At 38.4% G+C, this 22,696-nt stretch overlaps 1 protein-coding gene across 2 annotated transcripts in view; it reads left to right on the top strand.

Moving 5' to 3' along the window:
* LOC135461554 (uncharacterized) overlaps positions 1–21,402 on the top strand; it is a 28,291-nt gene extending 6,889 nt beyond the window's left edge. The window contains exons 11-40 of one of the 2 annotated variants that reach the window (XM_064738704.1): positions 289–399; positions 775–894; positions 1,545–1,655; positions 1,785–1,907; positions 2,262–2,365; positions 2,630–2,802; positions 4,446–4,527; positions 6,296–6,500; positions 7,542–7,719; positions 8,130–8,256; positions 8,541–8,838; positions 9,310–9,432; positions 9,723–9,817; positions 9,989–10,145; positions 11,813–11,972; positions 12,257–12,378; positions 12,745–12,906; positions 13,488–13,588; positions 13,743–13,854; positions 14,352–14,600; positions 15,050–15,204; positions 15,594–15,825; positions 16,348–16,521; positions 16,779–16,936; positions 17,356–17,481; positions 17,983–18,304; positions 18,422–18,547; positions 18,806–18,966; positions 20,447–20,587; positions 21,266–21,402. In XM_064738704.1, coding sequence (XP_064594774.1) covers positions 289–399; positions 775–894; positions 1,545–1,655; positions 1,785–1,907; positions 2,262–2,365; positions 2,630–2,802; positions 4,446–4,527; positions 6,296–6,500; positions 7,542–7,719; positions 8,130–8,256; positions 8,541–8,838; positions 9,310–9,432; positions 9,723–9,817; positions 9,989–10,145; positions 11,813–11,972; positions 12,257–12,378; positions 12,745–12,906; positions 13,488–13,588; positions 13,743–13,854; positions 14,352–14,600; positions 15,050–15,204; positions 15,594–15,825; positions 16,348–16,521; positions 16,779–16,936; positions 17,356–17,481; positions 17,983–18,304; positions 18,422–18,547; positions 18,806–18,966; positions 20,447–20,563 — 4,484 coding nt within the window. In that variant the 3' untranslated portion in view covers positions 20,564–20,587; positions 21,266–21,402. Of the gene's footprint in view, positions 1–288; positions 400–774; positions 895–1,544; positions 1,656–1,784; positions 1,908–2,261; positions 2,366–2,629; positions 2,803–4,445; positions 4,528–6,295; positions 6,501–7,541; positions 7,720–8,129; positions 8,257–8,540; positions 8,839–9,309; positions 9,433–9,722; positions 9,818–9,988; positions 10,146–11,812; positions 11,973–12,256; positions 12,379–12,744; positions 12,907–13,487; positions 13,589–13,742; positions 13,855–14,351; positions 14,601–15,049; positions 15,205–15,593; positions 15,826–16,347; positions 16,522–16,778; positions 16,937–17,355; positions 17,482–17,982; positions 18,305–18,421; positions 18,548–18,805; positions 18,967–20,446; positions 20,588–21,265 lie in introns of those variants that run through there. The other variant, XR_010443373.1, reaches the window with a different exon arrangement.
* Positions 21,403–22,696: the final 1,294 nt, after the last annotated feature.

Genomic DNA, 22,696 nt, shown 5'->3' with positions numbered 1-22,696 from the left:
TGGCACTGCTGTATGATTTGACATTGTCAGATATTATCAAGTAGGCAGATCGGATGAATGACTGAAGGAAATGTTTAAATTTACAACCATTTTTCTTTGCGTTAGTAATCATGGGTCAACACTAATAGGAACACCAGCATGTGGCAAAAGCTGTTTGACTCACTCATACTGGTACTCACCTTTGTGTCTGTGTCAACATCCTTAAATGTGGAATTTTAGCTTAAATATGATAATAAGTCTTGAGAATATATGTAAAAATGATCTGAATTACCAATGTGATTATTGTAGGAAACACTCCCTGTGTATTTGATGATGTTTGCCATGAAAATGCTCAATGCAGTTTTGGACAGTGCCGCTGCAAGAAGGGATTCATGGGAGATGGCAGAGATGCCTGTGCAGGTGAGTTGTATATAATGTAATTATTAATTTTACGTGCTAAAGAAAAATGTGAGCAGTGTCATAATATACATGTATGCTACAATTACATGTGCCCGATGCTTACTTGGCTCCTGTACAACATTTTCTTTATGCTAATACCTAACAAAATTCCTGTAGAACAGATAACAGGGTTCTGCGCTGGAATATGTAAAATAGCAACTCGACTCATTTGGAATCAGTACATGTTTGCAGTTCAATCCTGAAGTAGTCATCAGCAACTGGAACCAACTCGACCAGATCATGAGTAGAGTCTTAACCTCCTGTGTGTGCCAGGTTATAGATGTAAGAAGTGTATACTTTCGTTCTGACTTGTGTATTCTCTTCTTCTAACGTCAGACATTGATGAGTGTAGTGAGGGTGACCCATGCCCAGATGGAGCCAAATGTGTGAATCGTGATGGGGGGTACGAGTGTGAATGTCAACCAGGTTTTGTCAGATCGGGAGACCAGTGTATAAGTAAGTAAGACACCTTTAATATGTTTAAACTCCGCTGTCTGTTCATAGAACGTGAAAAAGTTTTTGGACAAACCACTACAGGTGTCACCAATTTTTACTTGCAGTGGTACACCATTTATTTGATTCCAGCAGTAGCCCTAATCATACAACCCTGCAGTTATTGCTCACTTCAAGTCCAAAATACTAAATTTCACCTGAATTTTACCTTTTTTCAGGTGACACATTTCGCTTGATTCATCCACCTTATAAAGTCACTAAATATGTTTTTGTGAAGTTTCTTATCAGGAACACTTAAGTATTGACATCTAACATATAGTTTTAAGGCCTTAATGTATGTGCTTCGTGCAATTTTAAAGGCTAAATTTCACATAAAATACAATATATTGAACTTTATATTTTTGAAAAAAGTTCTAAAGTATTCTGACAAATTCCTGCAACCTCCAGTCCATTTCCAAGTAAATTAGTCACTAGAGATCTGTCTAACATTTACACTCGTTATCCAGTTACTACAAGAATCACATACACCTGCATCATTTATTGAAGTCAGTTTCGTTATTTGTTATTCCTCTTTCATATATTTTGAAAAATATTTTCAAAGATTTACAAAGATCATTCTGTAGCTTTGCTTTAATGATTGGTGTATCTTCCAGGTCTGACAAAGTGTAAGACGGATGCTGATTGTAATACCCTGGGCGAATGTAAGAACGGCAACTGTCAGTGTCAGAAGGGCTACAAGGGAGATGGCAAACAAACATGTGAAGGTAAACACTCGCGTTGTTGTTATTGTGGAGTGGGGTTTTGGTTTTCTGTTCGGTTTGATATACCACATTAAAAGTGGGCATGAATTGTTTGTTTTATCACATTACCTGCTGAATTTTCTCATTTTTCAGATGTAAATGAGTGTGAAGAGGAGACATCTGAGTGTAATCCCAATGCTGATTGTCAGAACAAACGAGGTGGCTATGATTGTGTCTGTAAGGATGGCTACATGGGAGATGGCATTGCCTGTATAGGTAGGGTTGGCTCTAAACACAGAATTGAGAAAGACCAGTTAAATTAGTACAAGTATGTAATCCATTTATTTTATGTCTCTACATTTGCTTCATGTAAACCAGGGGGAACATTTTATATGGTATTTAAACATAAGAATATGTCAGTGCAAGTATATACAGAACTACAACAAAAATGTAACACAGTTTGTACAGGAGAATTTTTTTATTGTTAAATAATAAATGATGAACATGTACATTCATGAACTATGAAATACTCCAGAGTTACATGTACCACATAACGTGTTTATCTCGCTAATTGATGACCATTAATGATGATAATTTTCATATGTATACATGGACTACAACTCATTCCAGGGTTACCACGTAACTGTGATGAGGTGAGACTACAGAACCCAGAGTCTAAGAGTGGCTCCTACAAAATAGACCCTGATGGACCTGGAGGCATACCACCATTTACTGTGAGTGTAAAAGCTTGTTCTTCCATGAGAATTTTTGTTCAAATAATGAACGTCTTAAATTAGGAGATAGCTACATGTAGGTTAGCAGTAGTTTTTTGTTTATTATACATGTCTGATTTATGCTGATTTAAAATGCCTTCATATCAGGACTCTCCTGTTGGTTTATGTATTCTGTTTGATTCAGTGACATCCACATCACTTCCTGCTTCTTTCTTTGGTGTATCAAGCTACTTTAGTTCATATTTTATTTCTTTTGTGGAACAGGTTGCCTGTGTGATCAGACCAGACATAGGAATTACTGTCATCCCAAGTAACTCTCAGAGTCCGAAAGCTGTGAAGTCTCCAGAACCTGAGAAGAAAGTAGTTAAATACCGCAAAACTGATGAGCAGATAGCAGCTGTGATAGATGTGTCAGAGTTCTGCTACCAGAATGTCTTGTGAGTACCCACATGTGTTTGTAATCCATGAAAATCTAAATACATGAATCAGATTCTTTGTTTTGCAAAATTCAGTTATGTTGTTTGTTAAATCTACAGTTGTACAATTTTCACATGCAACAAGAGTAAGACTATGGACAGATTTGATAGATGTAGAAAATACGATTGTATGCGGAAGAAGTAGAAAATATGCTTCGACGCCATACATGGAAGAAAATAAAATCGAGTCCAATTTCATTTTTTATTTGAATACAGGTCTGTTTTTAGTATCTCATTACAGGAAAGATTGAGTGGGGAAACCCCCAACTATATGGTGTAAAGAGTAAAGGGTAGCGTGTCAAGGATTTCCGAATGGTGACCTGTTTATTCCGTCTTTTTATGTCAGCCTTTTTCGTTGGACATGCTTTTCCGCACAAAATTGCGGCTGGTGGTGATATTGCGGAAGAAAGCAGATATGAATGAACACAAAATCACTTACAGTCTTGAACAAATCCCCTTTAATTCTCAGAGTTGCAGCTGGACAAATCCTCATCATCACACGATCACTACAGGACAAAAAGTCCGTTTTCTGTTAGTCTTGAATGCCATTGAAGTTACTTCAACTCAATCAACTGTCAATAAACCCAATATTCATCCCGTCATGATTATTTAAGAGTGAGATTTGTACAAACCTGCAATTTTTTTTAACATCACAGAAAGCAGTCTGTTGAAATGAGCTTCACGAAATATACTGAACACGACAAAGATTATGCACCAGCTAAACATACTAAAGAATGGTTAATTCTGTCTGATTGTCTTGAAATACAATGGCATGGACAAGAACATGCAGAATTTTCCTCCCTGTGACCCAAACTAAAACACAAAACATCTTTTGTTTCCCTCAAGGGCACCTTACTCTCTTTTTTTGAAATTTCTGACATCTCAGTTTTAGTCACACAAGTATAAAAGGTTAATTAAAACTTAATTAGGTTAATTAAAATTTTGCATTGGGGTTTTTATAATTTTGAAGTGATTTCAAAGAAGGATTGAAAATATAGGTGCGGCACAATTTTGTACACATAAAGTTGGATTTGTACATGTAAACATGAGTGTTTGTACACATTACATTCACTAGGGGTATGCAGGTCTGATTTACCACCAGTGAAACAGAATTATTTGTCTATATTATTGGTGTGTAATGCTGAGAATTTTTCTCTTGTATAATGACACTAAAGTTTGTGAGTGTAGGAATCCTCGGTTCCTGGACTCAAATTAACCCTTGGTCAGGTACATTACAGGCCTCTACAAGCTTCAGCGAACCAGCAAGAGGTGGATTCAAGCCTGTAGCCTTTTTGTGTTGATCAGTACTGGCAAGAACAGTGCCTTAGACTAATAATCCTGTTAAGGTCCCCACATGTCCATAAGAACTCCCATGTTACAAGGGAAATACAATAATTTCACAGTACCACCGTGTATTCTGTTGTGTATTGTTATACCATTTATCTGAAAGGCCTACATATATATCCTGTGCAGATCTTCTGTATTTTCAGTATTGTCTACAAAATCATATGCAGCCCATTAATTGCTTCTTCTTTTTTTCCCTCAACTTTTATGCAGCCTTCACATGTTGTTTTCTGATTTGTTTTGCTTTTTGCCTCAATCAGGTACAAGTGTAGTAATGGAGCCAAACTACAAGGTGTGGGAAGCTGGACCAATAAGGATAATGCTGACAAACCCTTTGACAAGGTATGAGTCATTACATTTCTGGCATTTGTATAGGAACAAATGAAACTAGAACTGCAAAGCAGTTTTGGCCGGGGTCCACGTCGTTTGTTGTTGTAGTTATCACATTACACTGTCAAACGGTAGACAGAATAGCTATATCTAAGTGCAGAACGGCTTTGGGAAATCATTTACAGTGCAGTATAAAAGTAACAAGTCAACAAGTTATATACCTGATTGGTGGCCATGTAATGAAAGAACAAAACAATGGCATTAATATGTGTTTCTGAAAAGACTCTAGTGAGAAAACTGTTAATCATAGCTCAAGTCCGTAACACTGTAGGAGTAGAGGATGTCTTGGGCTAGAATTGTGTGCAAGCTAACTCTAATAATTGTCGAGTTACATGTAAGACAGTGAACTTTAAGATTTTTGAACATACACATATTTCTACACTAAGGCTAAAGACTCGTCCCATCCGCATCGCTTGAATTGCAATCTGCGTCTGTTGAATCCAGTAAATATCGCGAAACACCAGTCAAAGAGAAAGAATCGGACCAATGTAAACACGGCTACTTATAAATTGTCTCCCTAACACCGACAGCTGCAATAACAGTGTCGCTAGCTTAAGCACTATCAATTTTAAGCCCCGCAGTTTCAGCCAGAGTTCACGTTGTTTGTTGTTGTAATTATTCCACGCTATCAAATAGAAGACAGCATAGCTGTATGTCATAAGACACTTATTTAGGGAAATCTTGGACAGTGCAGCAGAAAGCATTAAGTGAAATACCATAAACCTAGTCCAGTTCCCATCTAACTCCATGTAAAGCAATAGGATTAACATCTATGACTAATGATCGTAGCTCAGATCTGTTGGCATACTACTGAAAGAGCATGTCTTGGGCTACAATTTGTGGCAAGTTTTCACATTTCTTGCTCACATAGTTCTCGAGTTACAAGTCGTTGAAATTACTAACTAAATTTAACTAAAGCAGATTAGGAATCAGTTGCTCGAAATACACCAGAATATGTTTAAAAAATTGAAATTTCAAAACTTTTTGTGACGTTACAACTTTGACGAGCTTCTAAAGTTTTCACCGGAAGTCAACAATTTTCTCAAATTTATTGTAACTACCAACAGTCTAGCTGCATATCAAATTTCAAAACGATTGGTTCAGTGGCTCTTGAGAAGAAGATGTTTAAACAATTTCATATAAAATCCAATATGGCCTCCAAACCATGTGACTTGACAAAAATCGGGCTCCGTAGTGCACAACTTCAGCCATCAGGGAATAATACTGCGAAATTTCAAGTTAATCGGTCAAGTGGTCTAGGCTATATGCTGCACATAAAATCAAATAAATAATAATAATAATCCGAACGATTTCAATAGGTGTCCCTCAGGAGTACCTGGGTGGACCCCTAATAAGGAGAAAGGTAATGTTGTTTTTGCAGATTAAAAAGTGACCATTTCTTTTTGTCAGCCATATTACTTAAACACTTGTGAGCACTGGACAATTAATGTCCACTCTATTCACTTTAGAAATAAAATCTGTTTGGATATATCTGGTCAAATACATCCATCCTGTCGCATATACAGCCATGTTGATTTGACCCATCTTAATTTGGTTGTTTGGTTTGTTTTTGAAATGTCATCATATTATTAATGTAATTCAGTTAAGCTATTAACAGGAGAGCAATTTTGATTATATGAGTCAAGTGTGACCCTTTTCTGTCAAGGTTTTGAAGAGAATGTGTTTCCTAGGCTTATTTTGCCATGCTTGTGTTTGTTAGTGTTACTGTGGGATGCTGGGTACATGCGCCAATCCAGGCAGCCAGTGTAACTGTGACGGAACTCCAATGAGAGATCAGGTGGATGAGACTAAGATCATTGACAAGACTCAGCTGCCTGTGAAAGCCTTTACTGTTGGTGGGGTGAATAAAGGACAGAAGGCAGCGTCCTCTGTGGGACCTCTCATGTGTGGACCCAAACAGTTTGGTGAGTAATTACATTTTCTGTTAATACGAAGACTTCACAATATTAAAGTCTATAGTTGATGGCCTACTAAAATAGCATGCCTTAATAATAGTACAGGTATTTTTTTTACATTGGCTCTTAAACTCAAACTCAGGATTGGAATAAAATGTTTTATGTTGATGTTATATAAGTATGTGGAAATCATCCACTTTTTGTAACTGGACTTCATCCCATCTGAATTCATAGCTCAGTTGGAGCTGTTTTGCTGAACATCATTTAAAAGTTGGGAGTCAGAAGTTTGAATTATGCTTAAGGAAGTATTGAGGCAATGTACAAGTACCTTGGTTGATGCTTGACTGTGTTAGAATGTTCATTGCAGTGTTGTAAATGAAATAAATCAGAAGTTGTTATCCATGTGATGTTATTCTCTAAATACCTGGTAAGGGATTTGTACACAGGTTTGCTGATAAAGGAATAAAAAGGGCAAATGTTCTTGGGAAGCAAAATTATTATCGTAAACTGTTTGATCACGGTGTTCAGTCTAGGACACTGTTTCGGGGAGGTAGATGGAGCAGCCAGGTATGTGGCTTCGTTGAGGAAATTTGCAAACCTCTGTAGGTATAAGTGTATTTAACCATATACCCACAGGAGTCCAGGATTCACACTTGCATTTATAATGTAGCCCTTCCTTAAGTCAATCCAATGTTGTGAGTACAACTACTTTTTATGAACATGTCATTAACATGGCGTGGGAAGATCTGACAGCAACCTGCGGATGGTCATGGGTTTCCCCCGGGTTCTGCCTGGTTTCCTTGCACCATAATGCTGGCAGCAGTTGTATAAGTGAAATATTCTTGAGTACAGCGTAAAACACCAATCAAATGAATAAATAAATTAACATAGCCAAATGTGTAAGTCTTCTTTTCTTTCTTTATTATGACATACATTTATTTCTTAGATAACAGCTTTTCAGGGTATAGAGTTATTTCCATAAGGACAGACATCCTAATATTTACAGAATACCTGGGCCCAGTTTTCTTAAGTGGTGTTTTTAATTGTCAGATATTCCCCTTGATTGTGACGATGCTCTCAGGAATTATGGTCAGAAGAGAAATGGTCCTCAGCTAATTGATGTGGATGGCCCAGATGGAGATGAGGCTGGAAACCTGGAACCTTTTGTGGCTGATTGTGATATGACATCTTATCCCAGCACAGGGGTCACCATCATCCCCAATACGCTGTGAGTTCCTTTTTAGATTGTCATACTGATTTTCAGATGTTTTGTGTTTTGTCCAACTGTGGAATTTCTTATACTTTATTGTAATTCAAACAATTCCATTCTGTATGCTGTGTGGCATGTGTATTTTGAAAAAAATATACCTTCAAAAATAAAATTGTGATACACATAGTTCAAGACTGTTATAGTATTAATAGTAAGGCCATGACAATGAATCCATTTGTATGTGGGTTTATTGATGCCAGGTACAAGTTCAAGACATACTAATGTAAACGCATGTAATTACATTACATGTAAGGGATGCCTATTGAAGTGACTTTTGTTGTTTTTAGACAGTATTAGGTCCGCCTTATTAGTAGCTGTATCCGAGTATTTGTTTTTTAGCTTAATTTGTTTTCCTCTTTTCTGTCTAGTCCAGAGGAGAATAAACCAGATACACCTGGTGAAATTCCTGTAGAGTATCCTGTGAAACCAGAGGCAGTTAAAAAACTGACCGAAACTTCCAAGTTCTGTTCTCAGGAAATGTCTTACACATGCACGGTAGGTTTCAATTAATTTAGAATAAAGATAATGGGAATATTACGTGCATACTCTTTTGTATCTATCTGACAAATGCACAGAAGGTGTAGAATATTGGTGAGGGACATAGAAAATCTACTTATGGTGTTTATCATTATATAGTTTAATTTATTTCATTTATTTAAATCATTTATTTAATTTATTATTTATTTATCATTATTTAATTTATTTTATTTTAAAGCAGATAAATATAGTTTTTTAATATTTTGACTTGTCATGGTGCAAAAATCTCTGTTACCCTCCAGAACTCTGGTTTAATGGGCAAAGACAGTTTCTGGTCAGGCACAGATAAGAAGAAGAGAACATACTGGGCTGGTGGCCTGGGACAGGAGAAGATGTGTGGGTGTGGGGTGACAAAGTCATGCGAGGACCCCAAGGTCAACTGTAACTGTGACATTGCTGATGGCAAAGAGAGGAAAGATTTTGGTCTGATCATCAACAAAGCTGATCTTCCTGTGGGATCCGTGACTCTGAAGGAGGTAGGAGGAGACAAGAAAGGCTCATTGTCCGTGGGGCCTCTGATGTGTGGACAGAACCAATTTGGTGAGTTTCTCAGACGTTCTTTTATGTGTTTTGGAGGGATTTTATATGTTGACTTAACAGGATGGAAATTGAGATATATCCGCTGCATTGAAGAGAGGAGTGGTTCTTTGGAGACTCAGATAGTCATCGAAATATAAAGTAGAGCTTTAGTGATAAAAATGTGATTGAAAACTTTATGTTTTAGTTACTGACAGTGTTGCATTGCTCTGGGAATTTTTTTTTATCATTTGTTGCTTATGTCAAATATTGATTGCAGTATTGTTAAAGTGGGATTAGGCCACAATAAAATCAACCGTTAATTACTTTTGTGCACCTTGCAGGCATGGCCTTATCTTTGTGTGTGCGTGCCCATCTGTTTGTTCTCATTGGGATCATCCATGTCATACAGGAGATTAAATAGTAACATTGATGTCAGCCTATTTTTTTAACGTTATTTCGATACTAAAGTATGGTTATATTTTGACCTTTCAGGTATTGAGCCTACGTGTCAGCAGTATAGAGAGAAGGGCTACACGGATGACTACACCTACCTCATTGACCCAGACGGACCGCCAAGGAGAGCTGATGAGCCAATAGTTTCCACTGACAGTGGAGGTAGGTATCACAGTGGCTCCCCTTATTTTACACTACATATTTATCTCTGAGGGAAATTTGGCCCAAAAGTTTGTTTTTGCACTTGTCAATCTGTCCATGTATATATAAAGAAGTATATACATGTAAATAAGGAACATTTGTATCTATATGGACAGTAAGCAACAGTCAACTGTATTTGTGACATTTTTGAGACAAATGTAAGCCCTTTAGACATGCTATTCAAAATACTTACTAAAACCAAACTGGTTAGGTATTCTTTTCTATGTATTTTTGTTATCTTTTTCACTCAGGTGGGAATAATTTGGCCCCGTTCCCTGTTATTTGTGAAATGATAGATGACAAGCCTGTTGGAATCACCACTGTGGGACATGACTCTGAGAAACCGGTAAATATAAACTTTATCTTAGTCTGCATACATGTGCTGTGATAATTGTTTTGTCGGTAAATTGGCAGACTAATACAATAAATGTCTTCGAATCTGTTTTTTTTTAATCTATGTGGTGTTGATCTTATCTTAACGCTCCATTTTTTCCACTTTGAATGTATGTCATTTCAGACCAAAGTTGATGATGCTGAAGAGCCAGGATCTTACACCAAACCTGTGACTTACAATGAGGCCAGTCCTGAGCAGTTGGCAGCTTTGGCAGATCACTCCTCGTACTGTACGCAGGAGATGGCTTACAAGTGTAAACAGGCGGTCATACACAACATAGGTGAGATAGTCCATACACTGTACACACGAGATGGTTTACAAGTGTAAACAGACGGTTATATACAGCATAGGTGAGATAGTTCACACACTGTACACACGAGATAGTTTACAAGTGTAAACACGTGGTCATACACAACATAGGTGAGATAGTCCACACACTGTACACAGGAGATGACTTACAAGTGTAAACAGGTGGTCATACACAACATAGGTGAGATAGTTCATACAATGTACGCAGGAGATGGCTTACAAGTGTAAACAGGTGGTCATACACAATATAGGTGAGATAGTCCATACACTGTACACACGAGATGGTTTACAAGTGTAAACAGATGGTCATACACAACATAGGTGAGATAGTCCATACACTGTACACACGAGATGGTTTACAAGTGTAAACAGGCACTCATACACAACATAGGTGAGATAGTCCATACACTGTACACACGAGATGGTTTACAAGTGTAAACACGTGGTCATACACAACATAGGTGAGATAGTCCATACATTCTACACAGGGGATGGCTTACATGTGTAAACAGGTGGTCACACACAACATAAGTGAGATAGTCCATACGCTGTACACAGGGGATGGCTTACAAGTGTAAACAGGCGGTCATACACAACATAGGTGAGATAGTTTATACACTGTACGCAGGAGATGACTTACAAGTGTAAACAGGCGGTCATACACAACATAGGTGAGATAGTCCATACACTGTACGCAGGAGATGACTTACAAGTGTAAACAGGCAGTCATACACAACATAGGTGAGATAGTCCATACACTGTACACAGGAGATGGCTTACAAGTGTAAACCGCCGGTTATGTACAGCATGGGTGAGATAGTTCACACACTGTACACAGGGGATGGCTTACATGTGTAAACAGGTGGTCATACACAGCATACATGTAGGTGAGATAGTCCACACACTGTACACAGGAGATGACTTACATGTGTAAACAGGTGGTCATACACAGCATACATGTAGGTGAGATAGTCCACACACTATACACAGGAGATGACTTACAAGTGCAAACAGGTGGTCATACACAGCGTAGGTGAGATAGTCTACACACTGTACACAGGAGATCGTTGGTAATTGTAATCAAGCAGTTGTACTTGACATAGGTAAGATCATTCATGTGATGTACACAGGAGATGAGATAAAACATACACTGCACACAGGAGATGGGTAACAAGTGTAAACAGGCAATCATACACAACAGGTGAGATAGTCCACACACAGGAAATGGCTAAAAAGTGTATACAAGCAGTTATACACAACATAAGTGAAAAAGTCCATAAATGAAAGAAATTTTGTTTGCACATGTATAAAATACATGATAAATCTTCCATATAAATTTGGATATTTTCTGAGGTCACCTGTATATCTATATGCAGTACAACTACTATCACTATTCTTGTTTTGCATCAACTCATGTGTGAACATACATGTACATAATCTTTTCTCTTCTTTGTTTTTGTTGAATGATGCATTGGAGATTATTGGTATTAAAGTTATTTGAATTGTCAGGGAAATGCCTTCATTTTCCATCTGTTGTAAATAATCATCAATGTATTTGTGGACATCAAAATTGTCCATGTTATGCTGTTTGTGTGCGTGGTGTGTATGTAACAAATTACAATGCACCCCTTCTTCCAGATGACCCAAAGAACCCCATTGCCTACTGGATAGGAAGAGATGGAAAGAAGCTGCAGTACTTTGCAGGAGTCGGTGGTTCCATGTGCCAGTGTGGTATTGAAGGGAATTGTGAAGGGAAGGATGTTGTGTGTAACTGTGATGCTGATCTCCCCAAGGAAGTGTAAGTGTGTAATAAATGTGTCTGTTTACGAATTAGGTTTTATTTGTTATATGGGTATGAGTGCTCAGCAATTTCTGCCTACACAAGCTGGTTCCAAGCTGTGTAAAAGCACACCTGTTGTCCGTTGTGAACCTCCTGTATTCTTTACAAGTATAACAGAAACAATGACATATTACGAAAGGCTAAAGGATTACACCACTTCGATTTGTGTTAGACATACAGGCAACATTCCCCCGCACCCCATTGCACTTGCATCACTAATTTTGTATGTTTTCACCATTTAGGGTTGACAAGGGTTTTCTGTCAAACAAAGATGATCTACCTGTACTGAAACTGGCGTTCGGGGACACAGGTGACGATGCCAATGATTTAGGGGAGCATACTCTTGGAAAACTTAGGTGTTTTGGTGAGTACATATAAAGGAGCAGTAAGAATTACTGCTGCTTAGTCATAATCAGTAGTAGTAGTCCATATATATCATTTCTGCATGTACCTTCTCTGTTAGATCAGTATTACCTTAGTGTTCCTCAAATGGCTATCAACAAAGGTCAAGGTTGGTTGATTTCCACCTTACAAGTAAAATTCTTAAGGATAGTGTTCATAACAATGAAATGTAGAGAGTTCAGAAAATTAGTATTTGAATGGTATAATCATGCAGACACATTCTTAATGTTTCTCTCCTGGTTTTTGCGTTTATATATTTTCCCCATCCACATTATGGAAGTATTTGATCTTGTGAATTTATATAGCAAATTACTTGCTGTCAATACAGAGGTGTTTGAGACTTGCTACCACATGCAGCAGTTCTACAAGAAGCGCCCTCACAATGACATGCCACCCAATGGAAGGTACATGATTGACCCTGACGGCCCGCAAGGACAGGATCCCTTTGAAGTCTATTGCCACTTCCCAAGAACCATTGTAGACATAGAAGGTAAATTTGTGAGGTTTACTAAATATTGCCTTCTTCATTGAGTGAGTTTATTATTTGTTCAAATTTATTAAAATATTCTCAAAATGTGTGAAATCAAATGCTATTTCTGTTTCATCAATAAACCGTCTTTACATGTAATAGTGTAAGTAATACGCAATTTGATCCACTGCAGCATTAACTTGAAATCAATTGGTGGATAATGAAAGTCTGTGTCTTACCATTTGGTTGTCTTACCTGTTTTAACAGCTTATTTGTGTTTTTTTTTTGGTATTGATTTGGTATGTGGCATTGTGGGGTATGCTACAGTCATTTCACACAAGTGACGCATCACATGATACATTTCTCACTCAGTGATGAAAACCTTGCTTACTGGTTAATGGTATGCTCAAGACTAATAAAGTTTGTCTTCAAACCAAGCTCCCACTCTGTTCATCCTCATAATTAAACATTGTCAGATTCATCCTTGTGTCATGTCTTGTTTCTCCATGAAATTTATAACATGGAAAGTCATCTGACTTTTGAGTAAAACATGAAACAAAAAGGCACATGTAAGTTATAACATGTGGCCTCCTGTTTTGTAGCTGGAAACTACTATGCTTTGCCGGATGTTCCTGAAAACCGTGGACCAGGGGCTCAGTGTTTCAAACCACAGTATGCCAATGCTAACAAAGAACAGTTGGAGGTAAGATGTGTTTAAGAGGCTGTTAAATATAAAATCATTAACACTATGATTTTAGGTTGAATTTCTACATGACATATTTTAGTTTTATTACAACAGAGGTGATTATTATGCTTTACATTCCATCATTTATTTGGATATCTGAAACTATTTGTAGGCATTGACAGAGAAATCTGGATTCTGCAGACAGTTTGGAAAGTTCACATGTCAGCATGCGTCGCTAACTAAGAATGCTTTCTGGAAGTCCAGTAATGGAGAGAAACAGCAAGGTTAGTCTTATCCAATTGGTTAACTCATTGTATACAAGGATGTGTCGACTTTACTGTCTACGTTTATCTTTATCAGCCCTCTCTGGATCATTCTGCTAAAGTGTCCCATTTTAGCTGTTGAGTCCTTTACCAACGAGTTCGCTTTCTGCTCCTCTAATTCAGGAGATTTCTCAAGTACATGATTTTCTCCAATGTCTGCCCATTTGCCATAAACCTGACTACTCTTGTATAAATATGTTCTGGTATAAGTATAGTATTTAACCGCATTCAATCAAACAATTATTATGGTCAAAGATATTTCTTTTTTGTTATTTAACAAAGTACTTTGTCTTCAAATCTACGTTTGTAGGGCTTTTGATTATATTGAAATATCATGATACGTTAATTCATGATAAGTATTAAAGGATTTACGTACATAAAGTTGTATTTGTGTACACATTGTATTTCCTTCTCCAACATCCTTTAACGCCTACATATTTTCTTTCCTTTCTCACAAGGCTGGGCTGGTAATGCTGGAGGCGACAAATGTGCATGTGGAGAAGTGGGCAAATGTCAGGGAGGTGGAGCCTGTAACTGTGACATTAGTGACCAAGATCGTAGACAGGACCAGGGCCTCTTCATCGAAAAGAAGTTGCTTCCTGTCTCAGAAATCTGCTTTGGCCTGGATGAGAAGGATGTCCCAGAGTCAGAGACACGATTTGCAGAGTACTTTTTGGGATCCCTTGAGTGCAGCAACACACAGTTTGGTTTGTATACCAGTTTATCTTTATAAATGTTGATTAAACTGTCTAGTTTAACTTTCGAATGAAAATAGAACATGTACTTGGCAGTCAACAAATCAAATCGTCTGCATGCGGTTTATTAAAGAAATACAGAATCGATGCTGATTGACTGACAGTAGAGATCAGGATTCTTGGGTTAAATCCTGCAACCTTTGTTATACCTGTGCCATACCTAAATTTAGCCTAGGCGAGGGTATGGACTTGCCTATGTCATACCAGCTAGTCAAAATAGTTTAGACTGTGTCCTTTTAAATAGACTTGTATTTTCCATTTTAATATGGAATTCATTGAATTGATGCAACAAATCAGCTTTAATAAAAATGAAATTTTTTTTGCCCACATATATTTTACCTACAGAACGTACATATACTCTTAATCAGCAGCTAACGATTTCGGCAATCCTATTACTACAGGTATACCCAAGGACTGTCAAGACTTGAGAAACTCCAAGACTCCTGGGGAACCCATTTTCAGTGAGCCTTGGTTGATCGATCCTGACCAGCTAGGACCTCTGCCACCATTCCCTGTTTACTGTGAAATGCTAAAAGGACCCCCTATTGGCATAACAGTAGGTCTTTGTCATAGATACATTTGGATGGAAATTGTCATCCAACACATCAGAGCAACCAAAAAAGGTTTAAATCTATATTCTTTCATTGGATAACATACATGTGTGTTTGTTAACTATTTATTTATTATTTATTTGAGTGTTGTTTTACAATAATTTTTCTGAGTGGACGAAACCACTGCCTGGGGTGAATCACCAAACTCTGGCAAGTTGCCGACAGCTTTCCCTGCCTTTGAGGCAGAACATATTGATGGAAGACATTGCTGAATGCTGTTGACTACTTGTTGCCACTACAGCTTTATGAACAATGAGTGCAAGGAACATTTTGAAATTAGGCAGTAATGATATTTTTACAGGAAGATATTACACTTATTTCTCCTCTTTGTCAGGTAATAGAGCCCAAGGCTGAAAAACCAGAGGAAATCCCAGCTGCAGGCAAAGACATTCCTGTAGAGTATAAGTCGTCCACCACAGAGCAGCTGAGAGCCCTGACGGAGGTCTCAGAATACTGCACCCAGGAAATGAGTTACATCTGCAAAGACGCAGCTCTCAAATTGGGAGGAGAGTTTGGGGCCTACTCTAGAGAGGGTCAAGCTTTACCATACTGGGCTGGAAACTCAGGTAAGATCAGTGTTCTTTGCCTAGGGTATGCAGGGTGGCTGTGGAGCATTGAAGACATGGAGACCCCTGGAAATTGAAAGCAGGTTTTCCAGGTCTTGAAAAGCTAGGAAATTCATTTTGGTGTTTTTTTTTTTACTTAGGCCTGGAAAGTTGAAATTGAGGATTATCCTGACACACACACTGTGAACTGATCTATGAACAGAGTACAGAACCAACAGAAGTCACTTTACATGTATTCATACTGAAATTCTCCTGGAGAAATTTGTTTCCAATATATCAATACATGGCTGTGTACGTTAATACGGATTTAATATATATTAATATATATAATAAATATAATTTAAGCTTGCATGACTTCGAAATGTTCCAGGCTTCCAAAATATGAATTTTGGACCTGGAAATTTGAAATCATTAAGCTGTACGAACCCTGTGTATGTAGGCAACTCTTTCTACATTGATTACCTTTAAACCTCAACATCTGATTAATTCATCTGATTTGATTATTTTTATTTCTATCTGTAGGAGGTAAAGATGGCTGTAAGGGTGGTAAGTGCCAATGTGACAAGACTGATGGGAAGGAATATACCGATGGTGGCAGCTTGCTGGACAAGAAAGTCCTCCCAATATCCAGAATTAACATCGCGGCAACACAGAAGGGGACTCGTAAACTCAAAGTAGAGGATCTACGCTGTTTTGGTATGTCCAAATATTCAACTTGTTAATGTAGTTGTTTAATTTAGGTCATGGGAATTTTAACATTGCTGGTGGGTTTAGGGGGAAATATCACTGAGGATTGTTGTGTGTTCCAATATTTGTGTAACCATAAACATGCAGTACACCAAAAAGATTGTTTGAAGTTTTATTACATATTTTGCTTTACAGAGGAGAAATTGTATAGAAAGTGACAGTTATTGGTTTGTTTGTCTGTAGAGTTATGTTATATTTAATTTCAGCTTTGTTCAAAACCTGTCATGAAATCAAGGTGGCTGGCCAGGACAAGAATCCAAACTGGGATGGTCGCTACGGAATTGATCCTGATGGCCCCGGTGGTGTCGAGCCTTTCTCTGTGGACTGTGACTTCAGAACCAACCCAGAGATTGGAATTACTGAGGTAGACAATTATGCTTGTCTATGATTCAGTAATGTTTGACAAATGTATTTTTGGAGGTTTTGCATACAGTATTGAATGATAATTCAGTGTCAGATAGATGTATCTGTAACCTCACAGATAGGAAAAAAACTGAGGTGTAAATTATCTGGGGTAATACATAAGTTAGTCTATTTATTTGTTTATTTGATTGGTGTTTTACGCCGTACTCAAGAATATTTCACTTATACGACGGCGGACAGCATTATGGTGGGAGGAAACCGGACAGAGCCCGGGGGAAACTTAAGGTAGTCTAGGGTAACAGAATGTTAGCTGATGTATTAGATGTTATACTGTGTCCATTTAAGTATTATACATTAAGAAATTGTTCACTAAATGGCCAGAATGATTTGATTTGGCATGTTCACCCCATATTTGTACAGATACCATCCGATGCTGAAGAGGACATACCTGTTGGGGAAAAAGCATTGAAACAACCTGTCAGTTATAATGAAGTTACCCCTGAACAAGCTCATGAGCTGGCACAGGCTTCAGAATTCTGTCTGCAGGTAGGTCTAGTGCATTGAAGGATGTAACAGTATTATCACCTTGTGCTATTTACATTGATGCTTTTGTCTCCTGGTTTTATGAAACTTGTGAAATATAATTTTAAAATTCAGAAGTTGTTGACCAACTGCGGCGGCATTGCAGTGTGTGCCGCGTCTACCGTGTATGTGATAGATCCAGGGTTCAATCCTGGCACAAGTCATACCTAAGACCTCAAATCTATGACTTTGCTACATCCTCACCTGATGCTCAGCCTAATTAGCAGTAGTCCTGGTGTGCCATGATGATGTGATTGGGTGGGGCATTATGTCTTGTGACTTTAATATGGCACTATAATAGTGTTTCAGTGGTTCAACACTAAATTTATATTGGTATTTGGTCTGGCCTGCTTCAAGGCAAATATTGTTGAAAATGATGTTATGTTTATGAAGATGCATTAATAAACATAATATGCACTTGTCATTTAGCATTGGTATTGAAACTGACAGCATGTGTTGCTCCAGGGTATGAAATACAAGTGTAAGAAGGCTGCCCTCATGGGAGCTGGCGGAGCTTTCCTGGGCTATGATGGAAAAGAGTCGACCAAGTTTGCTGGGGCTGACAATGGGGACAAGGACGGTTGTGCCTGTGTGGTACTGGGTACCTGCCCTGACAAGAAAAAGTGCAGGTGTGACGCTGTGGGCCCCATGGAAGCAGAGGAAGGAGACTTTGTGACAAACAGAGACATCTTACCTGTCACTGGTGTAAAATCTGACGGAGTGACTGAGGAAGGAGCAGAGGCTTCCTTCTCAGTGGGCAACCTCAGGTGTGGACCCAAGCCATTCGGTAAGTGCTAAAACCTGAACCCAAATTGTATGAATGACAATGTTAGAAATGATAAATTAATTCAACATAGTGAAAGTGTAGGTTGTTTTCTAGCCCATTGATTATCTTTTCCTTCAGATCTGCCTGAGGATTGCCAGCAGGCTCTAGACTGGGGTTACAAGACAGGAGAAGCCCTGATCTGGCCAGGCAGGGAAGTAGACCCCTTCCTGGTTATGTGTGACATGGATACCAATCCTGGCAAAGGTAAACCACCAGTTTGCAAAGCTTTGTGTATCATTAGTTAAACATTCGCCATTATTAAGAATAAGAAAGATATACATGTACTACTGAAAGTATTAGCTGTAAGAGGAGTTTGATAATTTGTAAGTTTTTTAATAAGTGCCTTTTAATGTTATGGCTTGTGTAATGCATACCTACATGTGTGTGATGTATGTAGCCCTAGAATATCATACATTGCCTGTCCACAGGAGAAGCATTTTCCTACTTTTTTTATTCATGTAGGTATTACCATTGTACCAACTAATGTGGAGGATGCACCTGTTATTGGGGTGACTGACATCCCTGTGAAATATGACGGAGCCAGTCCAGAACAGATCAAAGCTCTCGTGGACGAGTCAGAAAAGTGTCTGTTACCCATGAAGTATGACTGCTCAGCTACCAAGGTGGGTGTGGTCAGATATAAAAGCTAGACATATGCAGTGGAGAATACAATTACCGTGTGATCAGTAGAGATTTTTGATGCAATTTCATGATTATACTGTGCTGTATTGTATTTGTGCATGAGAAAAAATGTAATCATACCCATCTCCTAAGGGTAATTTTGGTACCAAATCTACCCTAAATGACCATAACTTTTGTCCATGACTAACTTGCCCCTTTTTTCTGATTCTGAGAGTTGTAATGATTTTGGAAAGGTGTCTTGAGGTTTACCCGGAACTTGGGATGATACTCTATGGGAAAATTAAGAGTTTCAGCACCAAAAGATAATATTTTGTGACATTTATTTGCCTCTAAAAATGAACTTTTGTGTGCGAAATTCTAGGTCATTTAGGGTATTTAATCAGATATTCAAGTCTAGTGTTATACAAGTTCTTCATAAATATATTGACCTGCTTCAAAAACGCACCAACATGAATCCATGAAAATATCATGATAGTTTGAGACTAACAATGAAAATCTCCATGGTTGGAGATTAAGGAAGCTCCAAAGATGTTGTCAGGATTGATAGAGTTTGTGTGAGTTGTCACCAATACGCAACAGGGAACAGGACTGAAAAACACATTTGTATACTCCTGTAAAGTACAAAGTGTCATTACTTGTGCATGCAGAAATGGGGTATAAAGAGAAGGTGTTCAAAGGTTATCTGCATAATCGCTTTAGCAGTGGATGGCACTGAAGATACACTGCCACGATTGACACCTGAGGAATAGCACTAGAAGGGCCATTGCAGCAGGGTTTTGATGTCACCACAATACCATCACAAGACTGAACAGGCGATTTCAGGAGAGAGCAAGTACCATAGACTAGGGCAAACATGTGTGACAACAGCAAGGGAAGACCGACAGATTGTGAGGGCTCATCATACATCGGCGATAATTATCAGTGCCAATACTGTACACCAGTGACTTAGCGCTGTTGGTTAATGCGCCAATCATGGAAACATGGGTGGTCTTTTGTCTTTGTCTTTGGACCTCTTGCGTGTTCCATTTCCTTTACATTAAAATTGTGTACTTTCCAATGACAGTTGTCATAACTAGTACGTAACTGACTTATCCGAGTGTGAATGTAATACACAGCCAACACCAAATAAAATTTGGTTTGGCGTCAATTCCACTTTTTACCTTGGTGTGTTTTTTAATGCGTTTCAGTATATACATATGTATGTCTATGATTAGATGCTCTACAGGTGCACTAACAAACCAGGTTCTCTCTTGACACTTGAGGTAAGTATGATGTTTTTTCCAATGATTGGCATGGAGTGATATGTATTGCCAAATTCAAAATCTACGTGTAAAAGTGTATAAAAGGCCTCTAAATATACCTAACTGGGGCAAGAAAGACAAAAGGTAAACTTACCTTAAGTGTTACTTCTTTCTTTATTTCCTACTTGTTTTCTCTATTAGCATGCGATTTACGTTTCAGTTTTCGAATGCGTTTTCGATGGTGACCCCAGAGAAGGAGGATGTGAAGTTCTTTGCTGCAGGTCGCAATAGTGGGATGTGTAACTGTGGAGATCAGAAGAGATGCTGGGGGCGATGATGGCCGGAAGGAAATGGAGAAGAGGTCTGGTGACAACTAGTGATGTGTTTGCTGTACTTTTCTAAAATTTTCAATTTATGATGGAACTAAACTATATTAATGTTACAGGAGAGTAGGCTAGAGCTGAAACGAATATTTAGAGGCGTTTGCATGTTGTAAAATCATAGTATGTTTAATAGTTAATTGATGTTTTGAATGACAGCCCATTTAAGCCATGTTATCCCTTGTGCTTATAACTTCATTATACTGGCCTGTACATGTAAGCGTCATTGTCATCAGGAGAATTTGGCCAACAAGGGGTAGTGACTGCTTTTGCTGTGAAAGCAACTAAACTAAACTGCCAATTAATGGAGTACTAGCTATTCCTGCATTGTTATGGCAGTGAAGTACGGTATTATTATATTGATATTTAGTAACTGAAGATAATGCTATAACCCAATCCCTGTCAAAAACCATGTGACTGTTTCATAAACAAATTTTATGTGTTCCTTGAAACCATGTGTTGCCATGTAAGTTCAGCATATAGCATTTGCCAAATATATGTATTTGTTGATTTATATTAATTTAGCTATAAATCATGTCTGATGACATACTTGTCAGTTATGGTACTGATTTGAACTCTTCATATCAGTTTCCAGCATTTGTATTGTACAATTTAAGAAATACAAAAATCATCCTTCTGTAACCTGTGTTCTGTGCCAGGAACTGTAACTGTGATGTGGGAGACACCAAGTGGAGGAAGGATGCGGGTATCTTTGGTCTACAGGGGGAGATGCCGGTCAAGTCTATCAAGTTCCAGTTACAGGGTGGTGTTACCGCCCAGGGCAAACTGACACTAGGCAATCTCTACTGTACAGACAAACCCATTGGTAAGCAGCTACCCAAGTACACACAATACATGTGCCTTAACAATCTCCGTTACGATTACATTGTGAGAGTGGGCGAAAGTATCTTTGGTGTTGGTGTCAGGGTGTAAACTTTTTGGTTAAGGTCAGCTACTCTGTTTAGGTGAAGTCATACAGTAAAGCTTAACAATTATTCTCAGTTTTCATTACATCTTAGGTGAAATTGCATTGAAGTTGTAGAACTATTAATTCTGAGATTATTATGAATTTTATTATCAAAATTTTCAGAGTTTTGACCCTGTATGCCTGGGTTCCCAAAGGAAGGTTTAATATCAGCAGAACTTAAAATTGCTACACGCATATACTTGATGTATATTTTCTAGGACTCATATGAATCACTTATCTGCCTGTTGATTTCTCTATGGACAATATATTGAACACTTAAACAAGTTTTCATATGTGCTTTTTTCAGATTTGGATGAATGTGAACTTGGCTTTAATGACTGTCACGAAAAGGCCAAATGTATCAACAGGAATGGTTATTATCAGTGTGTATGTGAAGAGGGATTCCAAGGCAGAACCCAGAGGTCTGGGCAAATGGCAGGGAGTGTTATGGTGAGTTATGGCAATTGGGCCAATGGCAGGGTGAGTTTTCCCATTTGGGTCAGTGACAGGGAGACTTACTGTGAGTTGTGCCAACTGGGCCAACGGCAAGGAGTGTTGTGGTAACTTATGGCAGTTGGGCCAATGGCGGGGAGTGTTATGGTGAGTTATTACAATTGGGTCAATGACGGAATGTTATGGTGAGTTATTGCAATTGAGCCAATGACAGAGAAAGATAGGGTGAGTTTTGGCATTTTGGTCAATGACAGAGAGACTTACTGTGAGTTGTGCCAACTGGGCCAACGGCAAGGAGTGTTATGGGGGCCTGGCAATTGGGTCAATGGCAGGAGTGTTATGGTGAGTTATTGCAATTGAGCCAATGACAGGGAAAGATAGGGTGAGTTTTGGCATTTTGGTCAGTGACAGGGAGACTTACGGTAAGTTGTGCCAACTGGGCCAATGGCAAGGAGTGTTATGGGGACCTGGCAGTTGGGTCAGTGGCAGGGAGTGTTATGGTGAGTTATGGCATTTGGGTCAATGACAGGGAGACTTACTGTGAGTTGTGCCAACTGGGCCAACGCCAAAGAGTGTTATGGTAACTTATGGCAGTTGGGCCAATGGCAGGGAGTGTAACAGTGAGTGGCTGCAATTGGACCAATAGCAGGGAGAGTTCTGATGAGTTGTG

The sequence above is a fragment of the Liolophura sinensis genome, chromosome 1, assembly GCF_032854445.1.
Source record: "Liolophura sinensis isolate JHLJ2023 chromosome 1, CUHK_Ljap_v2, whole genome shotgun sequence".
Lineage (NCBI taxonomy): Eukaryota > Metazoa > Mollusca > Polyplacophora > Chitonida > Chitonidae > Liolophura > Liolophura sinensis.
The sequence above is the reverse complement of the archived record's forward strand: the minus strand, read 5'-3'. Positions and strand labels throughout refer to the sequence as shown.